Source organism: Micromys minutus (genome assembly GCF_963924665.1).
Source record: "Micromys minutus genome assembly, chromosome: 3".
In the NCBI taxonomy this organism is placed as follows: Eukaryota; Metazoa; Chordata; class Mammalia; order Rodentia; family Muridae; genus Micromys; species Micromys minutus.
In genome coordinates, this window is record NC_137972.1 from 24,206,789 (window position 1) to 24,232,421 (window position 25,633).

Sequence of the window (25,633 nt, forward strand, 5' to 3'; positions counted from 1 at the left end):
AAGATGCTGAACTTCTGCTCCTCCTGCTTCCGCCTGTGAGTGCTAGGACAACAAGCATATACCATCATGTTACATGGTGCTGGGAACTAAACCCCAGCTCTGCGCATGCTCAGAAACATCTATTAACTGAGCTACTAATACTTTTGATGCCACATCCAAGGTGTCACTGATGCAATGGCCATCACCACCTTTTTCTGTTTTTCTCTAGTTTAGTGATCCTGGCTATTAAGTTTCAGTACTGCAGGGATGTCCCGGTTCTTAAAAGAGTAACAAGTGCATGTGTCCTTTTATTGCTTGCTGGCCCTCTTGTACTGGGCCAGTTAAGCTAAAAAGACAAATGAGGCCAGGAATGAATGTACCTAGCAATCTAAAGCACTTTCCTAGTATGCACAAAGCCCTGGGTTTAATTCCTGCCACTGGGAGGGGAGAAAGGACATAAATTAAAAAATGAAAAACCAACGTCTTTTTTAATATTTTTAATTACCATTATTGCACCGATACAGCATACGCTTATATACATATATCTTCAACTTCATTTTCAATTTTCAGCAATTCAAATACATAATATATTATCATCTTAAGAATACAAAGAACACAAAATGGAGGAAGATTGAGAAAATAGGTTTCCCAATAGTCACTAGTGATCCTATACTTTCTTCTTAGTGTTTTATTGGAACTTAAATGTCCTGCCATGGCTCTGCAAGAAGAGAGCTGCCTGGAAGGGGAAGAGGCAATGGGGAAAATGGACCCAAAGTTAGAAAAAGCTAAGAATATTGAGAAATGATTTTTTGAAAGGACTCTCTGCAGCCAGAGTGTACTATCCAAACAGGTGCTTGCAGGACTGTGAGTGCTCCCACTTGTCCCTCAAACAACGGACAGTACCCACTGACTTCAACAGGACTCTCTTCACAGCACTGTAAAAGGAATGGGCAGAGGCTGGAGAATGATGGGGTGGTAACTTGCTTTAAGATATCCTAGCTGGGTACCAAAGCCTAGCACAAAGCCTACCTGTCACAGGTAAAGAAAGCTGTGATTTAACCTCCTTCACACTGACATAACTAACAGCAGCTTTCCATGGAAGTGCTAGATGGACTGAAATGAAATGTTTAGGAAAAGGAGTCAAAACCAGGCAGCAAGGCATTGTGGGTACTGAATGGGAGCTAAGTGCTTCCAGCTCTCTGCTCTACACATCAAGCTAAAACTCTTAAGGTCAAACACAGGGTGAGTAAAAATTAATGCTATGCTTCAAATGCAGCAATCACATGGAGCTGCAGAAGATTAAACACTTCTGTAGACTACAACGTGGAAAGCACAGTCCCTTGACCCCTTCATCTCAGAAATATTCACTGGTCAAAGATGCTGCGCTATTCAACAAGAAAACAGTGAGGTGCCACCAACACAACCCTCTTGTCAAAGGAACAGACATGTAAACACACAAGAAGGTGATGGGGCTCCACCCAGCACGGGATGTTCACTGAAGGGGATAAGCCTAAAGGAGGCTTTACAGGAGACCGGAAACACAGCTTTCTCCAAATCTACCCTATGAAAACCCTAACTCTGTGAGTCCTGGGGCCAGCCTGCCCATTTTTAGTCTTGGATTAGTGGAAAAGACAGTTTCAAGGCATTTCTTTCTCCTGAAATTGCTAACTAGGGAATCATGAGATGATTCTGAAATAAGTCCAAGATTTACATGTTAGAGGTCATTCCCACTCATAAAGCTGGCCTGCTGAACTCTGCAAAGTCGATCAGTGTGATGATTCCCACTACTCCCTGCTTGGTGATGAGCAGGAAACAGCAGATTGTCTCCTGGCTATACAGCAAGTAGCACAGATAACCAAAAAAAAAAAAAAAGCCCAGCCTGGATGCACAGAGAAGCTATGGGAAAGACTGACCACTGATTCGGGTTCTGGGAAATGAAGCCGTCCCTCAAATCCCTCATAGAATGGTGCCCTTGAGGTCATTTTATTCTTCAAGTGTCCTTAACTTCTTGCCAGTGCTGCTCAAAACTGGACCCAGTTAGATGGCTGTGGTGCCTGGTTTGGAACAGAGCTGTAAGACAAGAAAAGAGACAGTACGCAAGATGGCACATTAGTGTGAGATTCCAGTCTTCATTTCCGAGTCTAAGAAACTGCTGTCCAGAATTTCTAGACTCCCCTTCCCAATGCCAGAAGTACACATAAACCTCTTCCTGAGTTTTCCTCACCCCTAGTCTCAGCACTCCACCACTGCTTTTCCCTAGAACTCCTACTGAAACCTACTAACAGCAGCTGCTTCCCTGACTACACACATCCTCTATTCCAGAGGTTTTCACCCTGGGGTTAGGAACCACTTTGAGAGTTCAATACTCTTTCCCAGTGATCATGTACCAGATATTACAACTCATAACAGTAGCAAAAAAATCAAGTAGCAATAAAATAATGTATGGTTGGCAGTTCTCCCAACATAGAAACTATTAAAAAGTCGACATCAGGAAGACTGAGAACCAGTGCTCTACACACTAAGGGTGCTGCTGGGTGCACTGTGCCTATTACCTGGATGCAGTGCTGAAATCTCCCCACAAGTCATTGCTCGTAGAAACTGGAGCTGGTGCTGAAGTAGACACAGGAGCTGGAGAATCCAAATCTAACAGGATATCTAAACAAGACGGGGTGGGGAGAGTTTAATCATATGCTCACAAGGAATCCTACAGCCAAAGTTCACAGCAGCTTTATTTATAATCACTCAAAACTGAAACAGTTCCAATGCACTTATGTAGGTGATGATTAAAAACATGCAAAAATGCATATAATCAGCAATAAAAAGGAAAAACTTGGCATACAGGACTTGAGACTCACACAAAGTGAAAGAACCAGTCCCCAAAAGTTACAAACTGTGTCACCCCACTTACATAGCATGCCTAAAGCAGTAATTTATATAAACACAAGGCAAATAAGAGACTGCCACAAGCCAGGGATGAGAGAAGGGGGCCCAGAGGAATATGGTTATAAAGGGTGATACTAAAGATTCTTAAAGTGGGGCTGGAGAGATGGCTCAGTGGTTAAGAGCATGTGCTGTTCTTCCAGAGGTCCCAGGTTCAGTTCCCAGCCCTCAAGCCTAGTGGCTCACAGTCTTTTATAACTCCAGCTCCAGGGGCTCTGCTACCTTTGGCCTAAGGGTACTTGTGCTCACATTAAAAATAATAAATTTAGCCAGATGGTGATGGTCCATACCTTTAATTCCAGCACTCAGGAGGCAGAGGCAGATCTCTTGAGTTTGAGACCAGCCTGGTCTACAGAGTGAGTTTCAGGATGGCCAGAGCTACACAGAGAAATAGTAACTCTAAACAATAAAAATAATAATAACAACAACAACAATAATAGTCTTTTAAAATAAAAGACAGTGGTTGAGACTTGTTGCAGCCTAACTATCACAGTGGATCTGTGAACCTATGCAGAGCAAACTACATAAAACTACGGCCACCTAACTCTGCATCCATAGACAGATGAGAAACCTCAGTAAGATTAGAAGATAATGCAAGTCAAGTTTTGTCAGACATTATTAGAGATACTGAACAAAGATGATACATGGTTTCTTCCAGTTTTTTTTTTTTTCTTCTTCTTTTTCTTTTTTTTCAATTGAGACCAAGTCCCCAACAGTTCAGGTTGGCCTGGAACTTAAGTCATTTAGGATAACACTGAACTGTTTCTCCTGCTTCTTCCTCCAACGTACTGAAGCTTGAAGTATGTACCAGCACACTTTCTTCCTTTCCTTATTTCTTACAACTGTGTATGAATCTCTGATTCTCAAAATAAAGTTAAATTAAAAAATTAATCCTCAGCCATGTGGTCAGTTTTCACGAATCACTTCACTTATATTCCCTCCTTTAATAAAATATAATGAAGCTAATCCTAGCACTCGGGAGGCAGAAGCGTGGGGGGGGGGGGGGGGGGGTTGGCAGCCTGGTCTGCAAGAGAGCTAAAACTACACAGAATCAGGAAAAAGAAAAAAGAAGAAGAAGAAAGATAATTGGGCCACTGCCTCATTGAATAAAATGCACAAGTAGGTAAGATTTTTCTTTTTTAATTTTAATCTTAAATAGGGTCCCTGGTACCACATGAAGTAAAATGAGCAGCTACAAAATTGCCATCTCCAAAGTTTTAGAAAAAGCTTACCCTTAGTAATCAACTCAAAAAATAACATGTATTACCTAGATTCTGGTAAAAAGGGAGAGCAGGCAGTAAAATCAGAGGAATGGGGGATAGGGGGTTAGTGAAATAAGGGAATGCACCAGAACTAAACACAACACCACACAGGTATGACAAGGGTCATAATGTAACCCACTCACTCACACAGTAACTTTATAAAGTAATCATAAAAGAATACAACCTCGGTGGCACACACATGAAATCTCTGCAGATAATGTAAGAGGCAAGAAGATCAGGAATTCAAAGCTGTCCTCGGCTACATAACAAGTTTGAGGCCAGCCTAGGTTACAAGAGATACTGTGTCAAAGGTGGTGGGAAGGGAAGTTGGAGAGATGGCTCCTTTTCCAGTGGAACCAGGTTCAGTTCCCAGTGCCCACATGATGGCTCAAAATGATCTACATCTCCAAGGCCCTCTTTCCAGTCTAAGGCCCTCTTCTGGCCAAGGGCACTGCAAACATATGAGCACAGACAGGCGTGCAAGCAAATTACCCACACGCATAAAATAAAATCTGCTAAAAACAATTATATAAAGGGTTCACTTTCAGCCATGAATACTGACACACCTTTAATCCCAGCACTCCAGAGGCAGAGACAGGCAAACCGCAGTAAGTTCAAGGCCAGCCTGGTCTACCTAGTGAATTCCAGGATAGCCAGAGAATATAGGCTCTCTATAGTGAGAAGCTATCTGGAAAAAAAAACAAAGTGTTCGCTTCAGCAGCACACACACTAACCTGCAACAATACAGAGGCAATTAGGACGATGCACAAGTGTGTGGAGCGCTGGACTCATAAAAGAAAAGCTGACCCTACCAAAAACTAAAATGCCTGGTTTTCTAGTATTGAATGTGTATGTATATATGAATACACACAGTTTCATTTCTTACTGAATTCTCTAGACTAGCCTGGGTTACACAGTAAACCCTTTTTTCTCCTCAAAGAGAAAAGAAAAAAGAAAAAAAGAAAAAAGAAAAGAAGAAATTCCTTTGACTCTTAATAGTCTTTTTTTCCAAATGAAAAAACATACCTACACCCGCTGTTTTTCCTCTAGCCAGTAAGGAGAAACAAAAATGTTGTCTGGTGAGTTTTGGTTGAGTGGCCTGGAGCTCACTGTGTTGCACGCAGACCTTGTATCTGTGATCCTCCTGCCTCAGCCTCTCCAGTGCTGCATGGCCTGTGGGCTAACCAGACTGGAAGGCAACAAACATGTGCAGACACCCGGTGGCGTCCCTTCACAGAGGGTCTGCTCTATGAAGAAACTATGGAGGCCCTATACAGCATCAACCTCACCAGCCTGGGGTAATTTCTCACCTCCACTTTGCAAGCAAGACTTAAAGACCTTAAGCAAGTCATGGCACAAACTCATAGTGCCAGAGTGTGGACCAGGGATTCCAGGTCGTCTTCAGCTATACAGCACATTCAAGGCCTAGGCTACCTAAACGGAAATCTGGTTTTTTGAGAAAGTTTAAATAATGTTTAGCAAGTACATTCAGACATGAGTACTAGAGCCACAGCTAAAATCATTTTATACCTCTGACTTACAAGCCTGGTAGCATCTAACCAACAATGAATGAAAAGAGTCACTTTTTAAAATTAAGCAATTAATGTGTCTTTTTGTTGTTGTTTTGTTTTGTTTTGTTTTTTGAGATAGGGTTTCTTTGGGTAGCCCTGACCATCCTGGAACTCACAGAGATTCCCCTCGAGAGTGATGAGATCACAGGAATGTTCTGCCACCACCACCTGGCATATTTTATTATTTTAGCTCTGTGTATATGTACCTGTATATGAGTATGTGCACGACTTCCTGTGCCTCGGAGGTCAGAGGCCTCAGATGCCCTGGTAAGCTGCCTGACCCACATGGGTGCTAAGAACCTCGCTCCTCTGTTGGAGCAGCACTTACACTTCAGCCATCTGTCCAGCCCCGAAACAGTCTTTTAAATAAGCACAGGGTTTCTGTCAGAGCACCTACTAGATAGCACTTCACCAGGAAAACTCTGATCCCTCCCCCAACATCACCCTGTCAGTACCAAAAACAACTTCCTAGCAAAAACTCATCAGCAAATGGATTATCCATTTAAAATATAATTTAAGGTTATTTTCAAGTTAAGTACAAGACATACCTGAATCATTACCTCCATGGTTAGATTTTGGAATAGGTGGTGGGGTGACATGGTTGCTGATGGCGACTGAGGAGGATGGTGGGGGAATAGGGACTTTGCCTCCAGGTGGAGGTGGGAGTAAGCTTAGGCCCCCCGTCCCTGAGGACCGGGGTTTAGCAGCACCTCCTTTCTTGGTTGTAATGTTCTACAAGAGAGGGAGATAGAGAAAAGGGAGAAAGAGAGTGTGTCATAGACCTAGAGGGTAACAGGAAAACAGTAATAATAATCAACCTCATACTCAGACGGTACACACTTTTAACCCCAGTACTCTAGAGGAAGTGGGTGAATATGTGAATTCAAGGCTAGCCTGATCTCCATAGCAAGTTCCAGGCCAGCAAGGAGTATTCAGTGATACCTTGTTTCACAGAACAAAGCAGCAGCTGGAGAGATGGCTCAGCAATAAAGAGCTCTGACTGCTCCTCCAGAGGACAGGGGTTTGGATCCCAGCCCCACCATGGCAGCCATCTCTAACTCCAGTCCAGAGGATTCCAGCCTCCACAGACACTGAATGCCTGTGGTGCACAAACATACATGCATGCAAAACAGCCATACACATATAATAAAATGTAAAAGGAATCACACTTACCCCAATACTCAACTTGATGGTTTGTCCTTCCTTGAAGCCTAAATCCAACTTGGGACGATTATCCATTTCCTGTGATTCTTTGGAAATCTCAGTTTCCTGCTTTACCCACCTTTGGGGAAATAAGAATTTAGTCTCAGTTTGCAATTACCTGAAGCAGAGAGTGGCCCAAATTTAATTATCTCTCACTCAGATGAACTGCAATTCCAGAAAGTAGAGTGGGAAACTATAAACCATGAGAAAATGAAAAAAATATCCAAAGGTTCAGTCTGAGGAGCAATACCGAGTGTGTGGTAGACATATCCCTCTCAAGAGTTCTCAGCCCTGTCCCTGAGAAGTGCCCCAAAGGAGCTGTGTTAGCTGTGTTAGTTACTATGTCCTTGCAGGATCCATCTCTGGGCTTTAGACTTCAGAGACCAAGTACAAAGATACGGAAGAAGTACAGAGCAGATTACTAAGTAAACAATGTGGCCAGAGAAGCACTGCTCAGGCAGCACCCCATAATTATGTACCCCGAAAATCAAGAGCAAGCTTTACTTACTTGAAGTGATCTTGCAGGGAAACGTTAAAGTCGAAGGCATCTCCCCGATCCGTGAAGCCGATGCCAATAAATGCGCTGCGCCCTGTGAGAAGGAGAGATCTCAGAAAGTATGTTCCCTGTGACAACCTTTGCCTATCAGAGCTACTATCAGTGTCATACAAGATGCATAAGATCTGCTTAGAATCCTCTCACAGGCCAGCAGTCAGCAGACAGCACGAGACCAGAAGGCCAACTCTTCCCACAGCATGAGTCTGACAATGAAGGTCCACTGAAACAGAGCCACACCAACTGTAGTGCCTGTGGCTACTTCGCCCTGCAACCAGCAAACTAAGAGCTGCAGTTACAACTTGGCCTATGCCAAAATATGCACTGTCCTTGGTAACCAACCTAATTAAGAACTACAAAGAGGTGAGACATGGTAGTGCGCAGACTTAAGCCCAGCAGAAGCAGGCCCATCTCTGAGTTCAAAGCCAGCGTGACATATATTGCAAGCAGCCAGGACTACATGGTAAGATTCTGTCATTAAAAAATAAAATGAAGAAATGGCTGAGAAGTGCTGCCCTAGAAATTAGGATTCAAAACAATTCCATCAAAACCCACCATAATTGTAACATGCTCTCTTTTATTAAATAAGCATTTTGATTGATTTAACAAAACTGAGCATAAGCTCACATCTATAAAATCTATTAATCCTTTTCTTTCGATAGCATCATAGTAACATTAAAAAACAGGAAAGAAAAAGTTATAAAAGAAAGAGAAGACTCAGACCACCCGCCACCAGGATCAGCAGTGAGCCAGTGGAGAGCCAGCGGTGATTCAGGGACACAGGACTGGAACATCAGTGAACCAGCAGTGAGCCAAGGGTGAGCCAGGGGTGAGCCAGCACTGATCCAGGGACACAAGACTGACAACAAGATGGCAAGAGAAAAGGGAAAGAACATACCCCAGGGAAACCAAGACAACTTGGCAACACCAGTACCCAGCTCTCCCATCACAACAAACAGCGGAATGCCAAACACACCAGAAAAAGAAGACGCAGACCTAAAATCATACCTCAAGACGCTGATAGAGATACTTAAACAAGAACAAGTGGAAAAGCAAAAACAATCAGAAGCTTTTAAAGAGGAAAAAAGAAAAACACTCAAAGAACTCAAAGAACTAGAGGAAAACAGAACCAAAGAGATGAAGGAATGGAAGAGGGAAATTTAAACAGAAATTGACACAATAAACAAAACACTAAAAGAGATAACCCTAGAGGTAGAACACCTAAAAAAGAAATCAGGAGTCACAGATGCAAGCATTTCCAATAGACTACAAGAGATGGAAGAGAGAATCTCAGGGGCCAAAGACAACATTGAAAACATAGATAAAACAGTCAGAGAAGATGCAAAAACCAAAAAGCTCCTACCCAAAATGTCCAGGAGATCCAAGACACAATGAGAAGACCAAACCTAAGGATAATAGGAATAGAAGAAGGCGAAGAATATCAACTAAGAGGCACAGTAAATATCTTCAACAAAATCATAGAAGAAAACTTGCCTAACCTTAAGAATGAAATGACCATGAGCATAAAACAAGCCTACCGAACTCCAAATAGATTGGATCAGAAAAGAAACTCCTCCCAACACATAATAGTCAAAACTCAAGTGCCCAAAGTAAAGAAAAAATATTAAAAGCAGTAAGGGAAAAAGGCCATGTAACTTATAAAGGCAGACCAATCAGAATAATACCCGATTTCTCAACAGAGACTATAAAAGCTAGAAGAGCTTGGTCAGACATCATGCAGACCCTAAGAGAGCACAGGTGCCAGCCCAAGCTGCTATACCCAGCAAAACTCTCAATCACCATAGATGGAGAGACTAAGATATTCCAAGAAAAAACTAAATTTACACAATATCTGACAACAAACCCAACACTACAACAAATTATAGGTGGAAAACCAATTACAACGAGGGGAACTACATCCCAATAGAAACAAGAAAACTTCTAAGCAAGAAAACCAAAAGAAGAAAGAGATACAGACACAATTCAACCTCCAAAAGCAAATATAGCAGGAAACAGCAACCACTATTCCTTGATATCTGTTAACATAAATGGACTCAATTCCCCAATAAAAAGACATAGGCTATCAGACTGGATACATAAACAAAACCCAGCAATTTGTTGCATACAAGAAACTGATCTCAGAGAAAAAGACAGACACTATCTCAGAGTAAAAGGGTGGGAAAAAACCTTCCAAGCAAATGGCCCCAAGAAGCAAGCTGGAGTCGCCATTCTAATACCGAATAAAGTAGATTTTCAACCAAAAGTTATCAAAAAAGATAAGAAAGGACACTTTTTACTCATTCCAGGGGAAATTTGTCAGGAGAAACTCTCAATCCTTAACATATATGCTCCAAATACAAAAGCACCGATATTCATAAAAGAAACCCCACTAAAGCTCAAAAAATACATTGCACCACACACAATAATAGTGGGAGACCTCAATACCCCACTCTCACCAATGGACAGATCAGGGAAACAAAAACTAAACAAGGATACTGTAAAACTAGCAGAGGTTATAAACCAATTGGAATTAATAGATATCTACAGAACATATCATCCTAAAAAACAAGAATACACCTTCTTCTCAGCACCTCATGGCACCTTCTCAAAAATTGACCACATAATTGGTCACAAAAAGAGCCTCAATAGATATAAAAAGACTGAAATACTCCCATGCATCCTCTCAGATCACATGGTCTAAGGCTGGTCTTTAACAACAACAAAGACAACAAAAAGCCCACATACACATGGAAACTAAACAATGCTCTTTTAATCGATAGCAGGGTCAAGGAAGAAATAAAGAAAGAAATTAAGGATTTTCTAGAATTCAATGAAAACGAAAACACAACATACCCAAACCTATGGAATGCAATGAAAGCAGTACTGAGAGGAAACCTCATAGCTCGGAGTGCTTCCAAAAAGAAACTGGAGAGAGCATACATCAGCAACTTGACAGCACAGTTGAAAGCTCTAGAACAAAAGGAAGCAGATACACCCAAGAGGAGTAGACAGCAAGAAATAATCAAAATTAGGGCAGAAATAGACCAAATAGAAACAAAAAGAACCATTGAAAGAATCAACAAAACCAAGAGCTGGTTCTTTGAGAAAATCAACAAGATTGATAAACCCTTAGCCAGACTAACTAGAGGGCAAAAAGAGAGTATCCAAATTAACAACATCAGAAAGGAACGTGGAGAAATGACAACTGAAACGGAGGAAATTCAAGAAATCATCAGATCCTACTACAAAAGCCTAGACTCAACAAAGATGGAAAATCTGGAGGAAATGGATGAATTCCTAGACAGATACCAGATACTAAAGTTAAACCAGGACCAGGTAAACCATTTAAATAATCCCATAACACCTAAAGAAATAGAGGCAGTCATCAAAAGCCTCCCAACCAAAAAAAGCCCAGGTCCAGATGGGTTTAGTGCAGAATTTTATCAGACATTTATTGACGACATAATACCAATACTATCCAAACTATTCCCCAAAATAGAATCAGATGGAAAACTATCCAATGCATTTTTTGAGGCTACAATAACCCTCATTCCTAAACCACACAGAGACCCTACAAGGAAAGGAAACCTCAGACCAATCTCACTTATGAACATTGATGCAAAAATACTCAACAAAATCCTTGCAAACAGAATCCAAGAACACATCAAAACGACCATTCACTATGATCAAGTAGGCTTCATCCCTGGGATGCAGGGATGGTTTAACATACAGAAATCCATCAATGTAATCCACCATATAAACAAACTCAAAGAAAAAAACCACATGGTCATCTCACTAGATGCTGAGAAAGCATTTGACAAAATTCAATACCCTTCATGTTAAAAGTCTTGGAAAGAACAGGAATCCAAGGCCCATACCTAAACATAATAAAAGCAATATATAGCAAACCAACAGCCAACACCAAACTTAACGGTGAAAAACTTGAAGCAATCCCACTAAAATCAGGGACTCGACAAGGCTGCCCACTCTCCCCCTAACTATTCAACTTAGTACTGGAAGTCCTGGCTGGAGCAATTAGACAACAAAAGGAAATCAAAGGGATACAAATTGGAAAGGAAGAAGTAAAAACATCACTATTTGCAGATGACATGATAGTGTACTTAAGCGACCCCACAAATTCCACCAGAGAACTCCTACAGCTGATAAACAAGTTCAGCAAAGTGGCTGGATATAAAATTAACTCAAACAAATCAGTAGCCTTTCTATATTCAAAGGACAAATATGTGGAGAAAGAAATTAGGGAAAAGATACCCTTCACAATAGTCACAAAAACTATGAAATACCTTGGTGTGACTCTAACTAAGCAAATGAAGGACCTGTATGACAAGAACTTCAAACCTCTAAAGAAGGAAATCGAGGAAGATCTCAGAAAATGGAAATATCTCCCATGCTCATGGATTGGAAGGATCAACATTTTAAAAATGGCCATCTTACCAAAAGCAATCTACAGATTCAATGCAATCCCCATCAAAATTCCAACCCAGTTCTTCACTGAGTTGGAAAGAGCAATGTGCAATTTCATTTGGAATAACAAAAGACCTAGAATAGCGAAATCCATCCTCAATAACAAGAAAACATCTGCGGGAATACCTATCCCTGACCTCAAGCTATATTACAAGGCAATTGTGCTGAAAACTGCATGGTACTGGTTCCGAAATAGGCACGTGGAACAATGGAATAGAACAGAAGATCCAGAAATGAGCCCTCACGTATATGGTTACCTAATTTTTTGACAAAGGAGCTGTATACATTCAATGGAAAAAGGACAGCCTATTCAACAAATGGTGTTGGTCCAAATGGCACTCAGCATGCAGAAGAACGAAAATAGACCCTTTCTTATCTCCTTGTACAAAGCTCAAGTGCAAGTGGATCAAAGATCTCCACATTAAACCAGGTACACTGAAACTATTAGATGAGAAAGTTGGAAAAACCTTAGAACTCATAGGCACAGGAGAAAATTTCCTAAACAGAACACCAATAGCTCGAGCTCTAAGGTCAAAGATTGACAAATGGGACTTAATGAGATTGCAAAGTTTCTGTAAGACTAAAGACACTATCATGAAAACAAAACGGCAGCCAATGGAGTGGGAAAAGATCTTTACCAACCCCATATCAGATAGAGGCCTAATATCCAAGGTATACAAAGAACTCAAAAAGTGAGATACCAGAGAATCAAACAACCCTATTAAAAAATGGGGTACAGAGCTAAACAAAAATTTCTCAATTGAGGAATATAGAATGGCTGAGAAACATCTAAGAAAGTGCTCATCATCCTTAGCCATCAGGGAAATGCAAATCAAAACAACCCTGAGATTCCACCTCACACCAGTCAGATTGGCCAAGATCCAAAACTCAGATGACAATAGATGCTGGCGTGGATGTGGAGAAAGAGGAACACTTCTCCACTGCTGGTGGGGTTGTAAACTGATACAACTGCTCTGGAAATCAGTCTGGCGGTTCCTCAGAAAAATGGACATAGTACTACCAGAAGACCCAGTTATTCCACTTCTGGGCATTTACCTCAGAGATACTCCAACATACAACAAAGATACATGCACCACAATGTTCATAGCAGCTCTATTTATAATAGCCAGAAGCTGGAAAGAACCCAGATGTCCTTCAGTAGATGAATGGATACAAAAATTGTGGTACATTTACACAATGGAGTACTACTCAGCTATCAGAAACAATGGCCTAACGAAATTCTCAAGAAAATAGATGCATCTAGAGAATATCATCTTGAGTGAGATAACCCAGTCACAAAAGAACAGACATAACATGCAGTCACTGATAATGGGATACTAACCCCAGAAAGCCCTGAACACCCCAGAAACAACCCACAGACTGTGTGAAGATCAAGAAAAAAAGAAAAAAAAACATATTTTAATTAAAATAGAATCGTATCACATCCCCCTTTTTTCCTAAAGCCCCTCCCAGTTTCTCTCCTATCTCCTCAAATTAATAACCTCTTTTCCTATATTATGGCTACATATATACATATGTGTATGTATAGGTACCCACAAATACTTAATTACAACCTTATAAAAAATTGTTTGTACACTTTTATGCAAAAATGCTTAAAAATCTGTACACTTGTCTTTGTTTTTTAAAATAAAGTTAAAAAAAGAAAGAAAGAGAAACATAATGAGGACACAATTTTATTAGAGAACAACATATTTTCCTAATCTTATTCCACTGAAAAGCCCAGATTTCTTACCGGTACCATCCTGGATCCTGATCACAAAGTAGCGGCTGGAGTCTGTCACAGTCTCCACAGCAATACCAGGATACTGCTCTACTGGTGCCTGAGCAAAGAGCTCCCCTAACATAAGAAAAAGACTTCTTTGAGCAGCAGCAGAAAATCTAACTCCAGCTTACTGGTATTTCTCCACACCAGTCATTAACTGAGAAGACTTATAAAAGCACACTACCCAGCGTCCACCACTTACCTGAAACTTTATCTTCCAGTTTGATGTAGGCAACCTTCCCTTTAGAAGTGATTCGGAGGCGACCAGTCCAATCAGGTTGGTCTAGCTTCCAGTCAGATGCCCTACAAAAGTAAAACAGCAAGTGTGAGGCTGCAGGTACATTCTTTGAGTGGTGGTGTGGTGTGGTGTGGTGTGGTGTGGTGTGGTGTGGTGTGGTGTGGTGTGGTGTGGTGTGGTGTGGTGTGGTGTGGTGTGGTTTTTTGAGACAGAATTTTCTTGTATAGCCCTGGCTATCCTGGAACTCACTCTCTAAACCAGACTAACCTTGAACTCAGAGGTCCACCTGCCTCTGCCTCCTGATACTGGAGACCTATTCTTTCTGCCTATTAAACAGTCAAGAGAAATAACTCTCTTTAAACTGAAGCCTCGTTAATTACATACTGTCCAGTACAGATAACAAGCAATGTTCTCTTTGTGCCACTTTCAAGTTTAATAAGTACCAACAGAGATACGCAAAGTAGGTACAAATAAAAACTACCAGCCAGGCAGGCAGTGGTTGTGCACACTTTGATCCCAGCACTCAGGAGGCAGATCTCTGTGTTGGAGGCCAGTCTGGTCAACAGAGCGAGTTCCAGGGCAGCCATGGGTGTACACAGAGAAACCCGGACTCGAGATAGGAAGGAAGACCCAAAATTAAATCTCTTGAGAACCGTGATGTAGTTATGTGATAGTCTTATCTAGCATACAATCCCTAACATCAGAGAAAAAAATAGTATAAATTAAGCTGAGTTTCATGGTGCACACTTTTAATCCCAGCACTAAGAAGCAGACGTAGACAGACCTCTGTGGTTCATAGTCACCCCATTCTACAGAGTAATCTCACCTCAAAAACAAACATTCTAAAAATGTAGTGTCTCCTACAGTGGTACTCTCCTACCCAGAGAATTTTCCTTAATCGTGCTTCATTACTCAGGGGACAAAGTGCATCTGCTGCTCCAGAAATCACCAACACGCATTACCGCTCACTGACTTCAGCTGGTATTTACACGGAGGAAGTGGCAGGCACTAGTCTGGATGCTTAGGCTGTGACAGCAAAGCATTCTTCCCCTCAGGAAGCGTACATCAACAGAAGGAAACACATGCGATATCGGTGTCTTAGGTTATTAATTTTAGGTGAGAATAAATACAGAGGCAGTGAGAAATGTAGGAGGACAGTGGGAGACGGGTTATGGAATTCAAAAGAGACCAGGAAGCTGAGAATGAAGCTCGGTGGTCAAAGCTTGTTTAGCAAGCACCATGCCCTGGGTTCCACACCAAAAATTAAAAAAAATATATAAAATAAAAAAAAAGTCAAGGTAGGCCTCACCAAGAATGTGAATGTTAGGCAAAAATGTAGAGCAAATAGTGGTACAAAAATTGTGAAGATAACCAGCTGCTTTGAGATTGGATCTGAGGCCTGCTTCATAGGAAGGAATCCAGGCCTGACACTGTAAAACTGGTCAAAAGCTCAGGAGGAAGCTGTAAAATATATATATATATATATATATATATAGAGTAGGTGGCAGATTCTTTGGGTGCCAGAGAGGAAAGTGCTCTAAGCACAGTGCAAAGGTGCTGAGGTGAAAGCATGTTGGTCAGGTTTGAGGACAAGGAAGCTCTTGTTCTTACAAGAAGCCAACTGGGAAAAGCAAAAGAAAGCCAGACCATGTAAATCTTGCAATCCATCAAAACCATGGCTGCTCCTGCACTAAGTGAAAATTGGCTATGCCAGGTTTTAGACAGGCTTGTGACTCAGTCCTCCCTGTATTTTTGAGCCATTACTGTATCTGCTGTGTGGAAGAGTTAGAGGGCTGTGACGGCAGAAGTGGAGCACGTAGTTAAGAACCATTTCAGTGAGTCGTGAGAGGGGCTTGGAGGAGAGAGGAGCAGAAATGACTAGCTAGATTCTGGAGTCTAAAGTAAAAGGCAGCAGGATTCTCTAATGAGGCGTGGGCCAGGAGCAAAGGAGGAGTCAAGGAAAACTCCAGGCTTTTTGAGGCCTGAGTAACAAGCTACCAACAACTGAAATAAGCAAAGTTTGTTGTGGACACTCCCTGGGGGATGGTTCTTGTTGTGGACACTGCCTGGGGGATGGAGGTTCTTGTTGTGGACACTGTCTGGGGAATGGGGGTTCTTGTTGTGGACACTGCCTGGGGGATGGGGGTTCTTGTTGTGGACACTGCCTGGGGGATGGGGGTTCTTGTTGTGGACACTGCCTGGGGGATGGGGGTTCTTGTTGTGGACACTGTCTGGGGGATGGGGGTTCTTGTTATGGACACTGTCTGGGGGATGGGGGTTCTTGTTATGGACACTGTCTGGGGGATGGGGGTTCTTGTTATGGACACTGTCTGGGGGATGGGGGTTCTTGTTATGGACACTGGGGGATGGAGGTTCTTGTTGTGGACACTGTCTGGGGGGATGGAACTTCTTGTTGTGGACACTGCCTGGGGGATGGGGGTTCTTGTTGTGAACACTGTCTGGGGGATGGGGGTTCTTGTTGTGGACACTGCCTGGGGGATGGGGGTTCTTGTTTTAAACACTGTCTGGGGGATGGGGGTTCTTGTTGTGAACACTGTCTGGGGGATGGGGGTTCTTGTTGTGGACACTGCCTGGGGGATGGGGGTTCTTGTTGTGGACACTGTCTGGGGGATGGGGGTTCTTGTTATGGACACTGCCTGGGGGATTGAGGTTCTTGTTGTGGACACTGCCTGGGGGATGGGGGTTCTTGTTATGGACACTGTCTGGGGGATGGAGGTTCTTGTTGTGGACACTGTCTGGGGAATGGGGGTTCTTGTTATGGATACTGTCTGGGGGATGGGGGTTCTTGTTGTGAACACTGTCTGGGGGATGGGGGTTCTTGTTGTGGACACTGCCTGGGGGATGGAGGTTCTTGTTGTGGACACTGTCTGGGGGATGGAGGTTCTTGTTGTAGACACTGTCTGGGGGATGGAACTTCTTGTTGTGGACACTATCTGGGGGATGGAGGTTCTTGTTGTGAACACTGTCTGGGGGATGGGGGTTCTTGTTGTGGACACTGCCTGGGGGATGGAGGTTCTTGTTGTGGACACTGTCTGGGGGATGGAGGTTCTTGTTGTAGACACTGTCTGGGGGATGGAACTTCTTGTTGTGGACACTATCTGGGGGATGGAGGTTCTTGTTGTGGACACTGCCTGGGGGATGGGGGTTCTTGTTGTGGACACTATCTGAAGGGTAGAGCCTGGATTCTGAATATGCTGAATTTCAGGTGTCTAATAGGTTATCAAGAAAAGATGAGGAGCTCACAGTTGAGTATGTAAGAATTAGGTTGAGGAGAAACAATGAGAATGTAAATACGGGCTAGAGAGATGGCTCAGTGGTTAAGAGCACTAACTACTCTCCCAGAGGTCCTAAGTTCAAATCCCAGCAACCACACGGTGGCTCACAACCATCTGTAATGGGATCAGATACCCTCTTCTCGTGTGTCTAAAATCACCTACAGTGTACTTAGATATATTAAATAAATAAATCTTTAAAAATAAAGAAAATGTAAATACCACTGTCTCAAACCTTCCCAAAACCCAACCATTGTAATCTGCATTTATATGAACTTGAGTAAAATATAAGGTGCTATTTATGACCAAGACTACAAAACACTGGATTTAAATGTGTTTTCAAGGGTTTAGAAGAGGGAGAATTAGTTTAATAATTTAGCTCTTATGAACCTGAAGACTTCAAAGTGTGGTGGGCATGCCTTAATTCCTTTAGAAGTTAAAAGCAGGATTATAGAGAGTGTGAGGCTTGCCTGAGCTACAACATTAAGGCCCTGTTTCAAACCACCAATACTTGCAGAGACAAAAAGTAAAAAGAGAAAGTTTAACAAGATAGTAAGTTTTAAAAAAAAAATCAAAGTAAAAACTAAGGGAAAGAAAAAAAACCAACATAGGATTTTGTCTTTACAGTATTTGGAATCAAACCCAGGTCCTTAAGTGTTCTGTAGTGTGGTGACACTACAAACTTCAGTTTTGACTTTTCAGTCACTCTGCTGTTAAGAGTAAGTAATGACAGGATGCCCCTTGGGTAGTAAGAAATATCAAAATAAGCATGGGAAACAGAAAAATTAAGAAGCTGCTTTGATTGGACACTGCAGTGACCTGAGAAGGAATAAAGGCTGTGAATAGAGTAGGAAATAAAAGAGACTGAAGATGGAGGTAGGGAGGCTTGAAATAAAGAAAAACAGAAGACTGCAGTGCGTCTGCCATCACTTTGAAAGTCTTAACCCGTAGAGAGACCCCTTTACTTAACAGTTCAACCATTGTTAGCTTATATGCTTGGATTAGTTGGATAATTAAATTTCTTTCTTTTTTAATGTATTATCCATGTATGTATGATATATGTGTGTGAGCCATGCCACAACATGCCATAACACATATGTGGCAATCAGAAGACAATCTGTAAAGTTACTGCTCTCTTCCCTTTACTTGGATTTGGGAGATCAAATGCTGGTTTTTCAGCCCTCACAGTAAGCACTTTACCTGGTGAGATGGACCCCAATTTCTTTTTCCAGGGAGCACTTCCTTAGTGCTTACTAAGACACTATGCTGGTCCTTCTAGACCCTAAGGACCCAAAGTTTAACAAGACTTTAGTATGCTCATTCTATCCTGGAGATCAGAAAATGAAACATTAAAGCAGAGATAGATGAATATAAAGTATTATGAAAGTCCATAGAGAACTGGCCTAAACCAAAATGGGTCAGGCAAAACGATGTACAAGGTGAATCATAACATGGTACCTGTGACTACCATCAAGACACATGCTGAGTTTCAGTCATGGTCAGTGTGAGGTCTGAGTGACAGCTCCCTGAAGATAGAACTACCTCTACCAAAAGCTATACAACTCACAGGGCCCACTGCACAGGTCTGTACATAACTACTGATTAGTGATGAATGACCCTCTGGGTACAAAACAAAATGGAGATGTGGAGAAGGTAACTTTCCAGCAAGAGAAAATCTATAAAGGGATAAGACTAGTAACTAAATGCTTTAGTTACTCTACATTTTTATTTTACGCTCAAAAAAAGGAAAAGGGGGAAAAAAAACTGTGAGGGGGCTGGGGAAATGGATAACACTTGTTGCTCTTGCAGAAGACAAGGGTTCAGCTGCCAGCACCAACATCAGTCACTCCAGTTCCAGGAGATGTCTCACATCACTCTGACCTCTGTGAGCACAAGGCATACAAAGTCATATATACAGGCAAAACACTCATAGGCATACATATAAAATAAATAGATACATCTTTTTGAAAAAAAAAAAAAAAAAAAACAGTGAGGTACATAAGAAGTGCACAGTATTCTTACGTTACTTCTCCTATTTTACAAATGAGAAACCTTAAGGCCTGGAGAAGAAAAGGATTGCCTGACTCATAAATTACACAGCTATTTCAACACAAATCCCAGTGAAATCTCTTTGAACTTCATAACATCCTACAACATCCTCAAAACCTCAGTCACTGGATAATAAGGTTGTCAGGCCTTACAAGAGAAAATGCTGCAATGACTCTGGAAAAGCTATAGAAGAGGTGACCAGGTTGGGAGGAAGGCAAAAAAATCCCTACATAACCAAGACTATAACGTGGGAGGGGGGAGCGGGGATTGCACACACACACATAATGAAAAGACGCAATAGCTAGTCACTGGATAACGGGATCTTAACATTTGCCCACTGCAGAACCTCAAAAATAAAATAAAATAAAAATACAGAAAAAAAACAAACTGCGCGGATGATGACACTTAGCAAGAATGACAACACTGTCAATTAAAATAGATCATCCAAACAGTGGACAGCAAAGCTACGATTACCGACAAGTGTCAGTATCAGAAGAGTGGGGGAGGGAGAGCGTGCTGTGTGCGTGTGCGCGCGCGTGGAGGATTACAAACCAAAGGTCGCAGAAAGAGTAACAGATGGAGCAGACATGAATGAATTGCGGATGACGAGGAGCAGATGATGTCCCATGGGGGATGGGGAGGATAGGTAGAAAGATGCATGAAGGCAGTAAGAAAATAAAACAAAATAAGAGTTCCAGCAAAACAGAAAAGTGGACAGAGACGCTGACAGCCTGGGTGATAGGCTGACTAAGGGACCGCTCGGCGACAACGACACGGGCCGGTGCGTGCTGCCCAAGGACGCAAGCCGGCGTGAAGGTGCCGGCTGCAAATCCCGCTCGGTACCTGTAACCGCGGTTGGAGGCCCGCGGTGGAATCCGGTAGACGCTGACGTCCGGCTTCACACACAGCACAGACTCGTATTCCAGCTCGGTCGCCATCTTGACTCCGCTAGCGCCGCGGGGGCGGGGCACAGGTGGGGGCGGGCTGAGGTGCCGACGGCTTCCGCTGCGTCACTTCCGCTCGGGTACGGCTTTGAGGTTTACCTCTAGGCGGCGCAAAACGTGTTAAATCCTGGAAACACTGATGTACTTGGCGCACCATCTTGAGTAATGGCAAAGACAGGCTCAGGGGTAGAGCACTTGCCTGCCAAGGCTCTGGGCTGAGCTCCATCCAACTAGTGAAAAATTATAAATAAAAATTCAGTTCTCTTTCATCTACCTTCAAATGGTAACCAAAAAAAAAAAAAAAAAAGTCACTGGATATACATTAAAAAGAAAAAAAAGAATCTGTGTTTTCTCATTCTATTCCCGTGCATAATCTATTAAGTGCTACCCATGTTTTATAGCAGTTTTGTAGGTTTTGTTGGTAGCTTCCCCGTATTAGAATGACCCCAATTACAGTGCTAAATGTTAGCTAGCATTCCTCAGCATGAGAAGCCCTGGTATGCCTCACATCATGATGAGTACTAAACAGCTCTATCCACAAACGTGTTCTTTGTGCACTTGAAAATGTAAGCTTTACAACAGCGTAACTTAGAAATGGTTTAGCTGGCACAGATTCAAGTGGCAAAACCAAGTCTGATCTTATCTTGTCGCCCAAACACCTTCGCTGAATTCTATCAACTGGTTAACTTAGACTTCTGATTGGTCCACTTTGCCTAGGAAAGTCAATTCTTTTTGTAAGATTTATCATATTTATGAGTACACCGTAGCTGTCTTCAGACACACCAGAAGAGGGCATCAGATCCCATTACAGATGGTTGTGAGCCACCGTGTGGTTGCTGGGAATTGAACTCAGGACCTCTGGAAGAACAGTCAGTGCTCTTAACTATTGAGCCATTTCTCCAGCCCGGAAAGTCAGTTCTTAAAATCAAGAATTAGATATGGCTGGTAAGGATGTAGAAATAGGCTACCTGTTGCCAGGACTATAAATTGATCCAACACTGCTTTGAAGGAACATTTAGCAGAACTCTTCCAAATATTAAGTGGGTGTGACCTTCAATTAACAGTTCCACTAGCTTTTGGTTTGTTCATGTTTGTTTATTTGAAAACAGAGTTTCAGTGTAGTCCAGGCTGGCCCTCATCTCATTATGGGTAGAGAATGACTTTGAACTTCTAATCAACCTGCTACCAGAGTGCTGGAATTACTGGCATGGGCCACCACACTCATTTTGTTGTGCAGTGTTTTGGATCACATCCATGGTTTCATGAGAACTAGACAGGCATTCTACCAACTTAGCTACATTCCCCAACCCAAGGCTGTTTTTTTTTTCTATCGTATACTTCTCCACCACATGTTTTAAGATGTTATAAAGAGAATACATACACTCTGGATGAAGACATAAAAAATAGAAAGAACAGAAAAATGGTCTATTACTGGTTTCCTATTTCTAAACCTATAATGCCAATGGAAGCCTCAGTCATGTTACTATGCCACATTGAACTCTTTCATTTCCTCTTTCCTTATCAAAGTGCTGACAATCATTTACTGAGGCTCTGACCCCTCATTCACCTTTTAAGTCTTTTGTTTTTGTTTCGTTTTTTTTTTTCTCTCTCTCTCTAAATCGGGTCATCCTTTGGGTTTCACATAGTTAACTCTCCTTAATCTTACACTCTTTCTTGAAACATGTAAGATATGATATACGATAACCAACAGCAGCTGACTCCAAGAGTTGGTAGTTTATTATTTTGAAAATCAACAAACATAATACAGGATATTAACAAAATAGTGAGGAAATATACTCTGGCCACTTCTATACTTGCAGAAGGAGTACACCATTTTCCATAGTCTTAGAGTGTCCTCCCTGGTTTAGATCACCATATTACCCTAATTTTCCTGGTGGTGGTTTGTTTGTGGCAGCATCTTATTCTCTAGCCCAGGCTGGCCTTGAACTCATGGAACTCCTCCTGTTTCTGCTTCCTAAGCGCTATTACAGGTGCAAACATAAGCACCTCCATGGTTACATCTGCTTCTGAACACGTATGTCCGTACCACATATCTTTCTCACTCAGTCCTCAGTAAGATCATGGGATCTAATTGAAATATCACTGCCTCTAGAATTGGTTCCTCAATTTTTTGTTTGCTCTCTTGTTTGTCTTTAATGTATGCATGTAGATTGTCCCGAAGCTGTTTGTATTTTAATGTTGATGCCAATTCCCCAAGAAGGGCTGCCTAGTCAAGAGACTCCAACTGAATCTTCCCATTTTAATTACTAAAATAAAGGAAAGCCAGTGACTTCGTGGGGTGGGGGGGTGGAGAGAATGGAGGTCTAAGAGGTCAGAGGTCAGGGAGGCAGAGGAGGTGAGAGGACAGCAGGGGAAGGTCATCGAAACGTGGAGCTTCCCGAGGACCAGCTAGACCCAGGTGGGATTTGTTGGTGTTAAATAGCTATGAACATTAAGGATTTTTTTTACAGGTCTAGTATCTCATAGAGAAGAGCAGTTTTTATCTTTCTCTATTTGATGTAATTTTGTTGTGTAGAGGGTTTGTGGATTGAGAGTTGAATATGTAAACCTGTATGAAAAGCTATCAGGGTGTAGAGTTGTGTTTGTGGGATTTGGGGTACAGAAATACCTTGGGACAGAGGCTGAGAATAGACAGTAGAAAACCACCAGGGAAGGGAGTTGCACAGACAAGTCTGGTCGTGGTGACAGCTCAGACTGGGCGCCAGAGGAGCAACAAAAATCAGGCCTGAGGAGTGAGACCTCAGGGTCCGTAAAGAGATAAACCACTTTTTATTTTTTAATATTTACTGCAACATATGCATGCTTGCCTATGGGAACCCACAGAGAAGAGAGGAAGGCACTGGGTTTCCTCAAGGTGGAGTTACAGATGGCTATACTTAAAACCAAACCCAGGTTCCACGGCATGACTTAGCTTTTTCCTTCTTTCCTCCGTTCTTCCCCTTTGAACGTCAGCTGAGGTTCTACGGCTTCCCTGCTCGGACCTTTTTCTTCTGAATTAATAGCATGTCCTTGTGCTTACATCTGAGCCCATCCTTACATTTTTTAATTAATGAGACACCCTAAAGGAGTTCCCAGTTTCCCCCGAATCATTAATATTCAGCACAAGTTCTAGTATAACATAAGAATTGTAGGCATGTTTGTATCCTATTGTCATTACAACCCCATTGGTGTTTGTTCAATCTCAATCAAGATAATATAAAATGACTTGGCTGTGACATTAATTCCAGCACCCAGGAAGCAGAAGCCAGCAGATCTTGATGAGTTTAAGGCTGTCCTGGGCTAAGTAGTGAACACCTGTCTCGGGGTGTGTGTGTGTGTGTGTGTGTGTGTGTGTGTGTGTGTGTGTGTGTGAGGGGGGTGGGGGTGGGGTGGGAGGTTTAGGGTGCGTTGACTGAAATTTATTTCTACCCACCACTGGGTGGTGGTAGCTACACAATTCACAGGATCAGATTAGCTGCTGAAAATCAAAATAATTCTTCTCTCTTATGTGTGACTTCCCAAGTGTATGTGATTTAGACAAGTTGTATGAAAGCACTTTTCTTGGAAATAATGTCACCTCGCCCATTTCAAACTGTGATTACTTTTAATACAATGTAACCATGAAAATGAATCACATTTTTATTTACTTTGCCCAAACATCTTTACCCACACACAAAGAGTTACTTCCAACAAGTTTATAAATTCTGACTTACACCCTTGTCCAGAACAACCTTATCAGTTGTATTTACTAGGGTATAATCTTCCTAACTCTTGAGGCTGGAGAGATGACTACTCAGTTAAGAGCACTTAGCCTCTCTTCCAGACAGACCCAGGTTCGATTCCCACCAGCCACATGGCAACTCACAGCTGTCTGTAACTCCAATCCCAGGGGATCCAACAACCCTCACACAAACACACATGCAGGCAGCACACCAATGCACATAAAATAAAAAATTAATAAAAAGACAAAGAAAAATTTCCCAACACCTAGTGCTGTTTTATTTATAATAAAAATTTTGAATCGTTGTTTGTATATATTTTCTAGCTCAAATGACCCTGAGTAGCACTCAATATAAATCTTGCATTTTACATGTAAGAGACTTACATACTGGTCATAATAATTTACTTCTCTAAGAACATAGTTTGGTAAAACAGCCAGGATATGAATCTCATATCTCATAATTTGTTGTTGTTGTTGTTATTATTGTTTTTTAAGACATCAGTTCCGGCTTGCTGTCGAAATGGGCAAGTTCATGAAACCTGGGAAAGTGGTGCTGGTCCCGGCTGGACTCTACTCAGGACGCAAAGCCGTCATCGTGAAGAACATTGATGATGGCACATCAGACCGCCCTTACAGCCATGCCCTGGTGGCTGGAATTGACCGCTATCCCCGAAAAGTGACAGCTGCCATGGGCAAGAAGAAAATCGCCAAGCGATCCAAGATCAAGTCCTCTGTGAAAGTTTATAACTACAACCACCTCATGCCCACAAGGTACTCTGTGGATATCCCCTTGGACAAAACTGTTGTTAACAAGGATGTGTTCAGAGACCCAGCATTGAAACGCAAGTCCAGGTGGGAGGCCAAGGTCAAGTTTGAGGAGCGATACAAAACAGGGAAGAACAAATGGTTTTTCCAGAAGCTTCGCTTTTAGATGTATTTTTGTTTTCGTCATTAAAAATTAAAAAATAAAAATAAAAATAAACATCGGTTCTCTGTGTAGCTCTAGCTGTCCTAGAGCTTGCTCTCAGGCTGGCCTCAAATTCACAGAAATCCTCCTGCCTCTGTCACCTGAGTACTGAGATTAAAGGCATGTGCCACCACACCTGAAATGTGTCATAATTTTTGAAGTAATACTTTTCAACACAGCACTACACAGTCTGGGAAGCACACAAGATGCTACTTACAGCATAACGTACATAAGTCTGTCGTGTAAAATAAGCCAAAAGTTATTTCTCAAGTATAAAAGGTGTAGGGTTTGTTTCGAGGCGACGCCAGATCCTCTGAAGTTGGTGATCATGTTATCCAACGCAACACTTGTAGACTTGGCTGCACAGAAAACTTAGGAAGGAAAACACAGCTAGCATTTGTAACCTATAGAGAAATGCACTTTAAAGAAGGAATGAGCATGAAACTTAACTCCTATGTAAGCATATCTGCATGGGATCTTTATGATATATATGTACTAGATGTGTGATTCAAAACAATGACGCTTTTAGTAGAAAACAGGACCTGCAAGGCAGATGAGTGGCTACCTCACCTGCCATGCAAGTCCAGCGACCTGAGTTCGACCCTTAGAGCCCACAGACAATTGCTGCAGACAGTGCCAGCTAAT

The 25,633-nt window shown here is 42.1% G+C and overlaps 2 protein-coding genes across 2 annotated transcripts; one reads left to right on the forward strand and one right to left on the reverse strand.

Annotated features, from left to right (window-relative positions):
* Positions 1–484: 484 nt before the first annotated feature.
* Positions 485–20,312, reverse strand: NECAP1 (NECAP endocytosis associated 1). Its single transcript, XM_080914189.1, has 8 exons — positions 20,200–20,312; positions 13,979–14,079; positions 13,747–13,851; positions 7,464–7,545; positions 6,926–7,034; positions 6,301–6,484; positions 2,532–2,634; positions 485–2,049 (listed from the first exon to the last, which is right to left on the reverse strand). The coding sequence occupies exons 1-8, from the start codon at positions 20,292–20,294 to the stop codon at positions 2,001–2,003; spliced, it is 828 nt and encodes a 275-aa protein (XP_080770315.1). The 5' UTR covers positions 20,295–20,312; the 3' UTR covers positions 485–2,000.
* A 4,222-nt stretch (positions 20,313–24,534) lies between these two features.
* Positions 24,535–24,970, forward strand: LOC308418806 (large ribosomal subunit protein eL27-like). The gene has a single exon (XM_080914339.1). The coding sequence runs from the start codon at positions 24,542–24,544 to the stop codon at positions 24,950–24,952; it is 411 nt and encodes a 136-aa protein (XP_080770465.1). The 5' UTR covers positions 24,535–24,541; the 3' UTR covers positions 24,953–24,970.
* Positions 24,971–25,633: the final 663 nt, after the last annotated feature.

Coding starts and splice junctions, on each gene's coding strand:
- LOC308418806 (XM_080914339.1), top strand. CDS start 24,542: ATGGGCAAGTTCATGAAACCTGGGAAAGTGGTGCTGGTCCCGGCTGGA.
- NECAP1 (XM_080914189.1), bottom strand. CDS start 20,294: ATGGCGACCGAGCTGGAATACGAGTCTGTGCTGTGTGTGAAGCCGGAC. Junction 2,635..6,300: donor CCATGGAGGTAATGATTCAG/GTATGTCTTGTA, acceptor CGTCTTGTTTAG/ATATCCTGTTAGATTTGGAT. Junction 2,050..2,531: donor GATTTCAGCACTGCATCCAG/GTAATAGGCACA, acceptor CTTGTCTTACAG/CTCTGTTCCAAACCAGGCAC.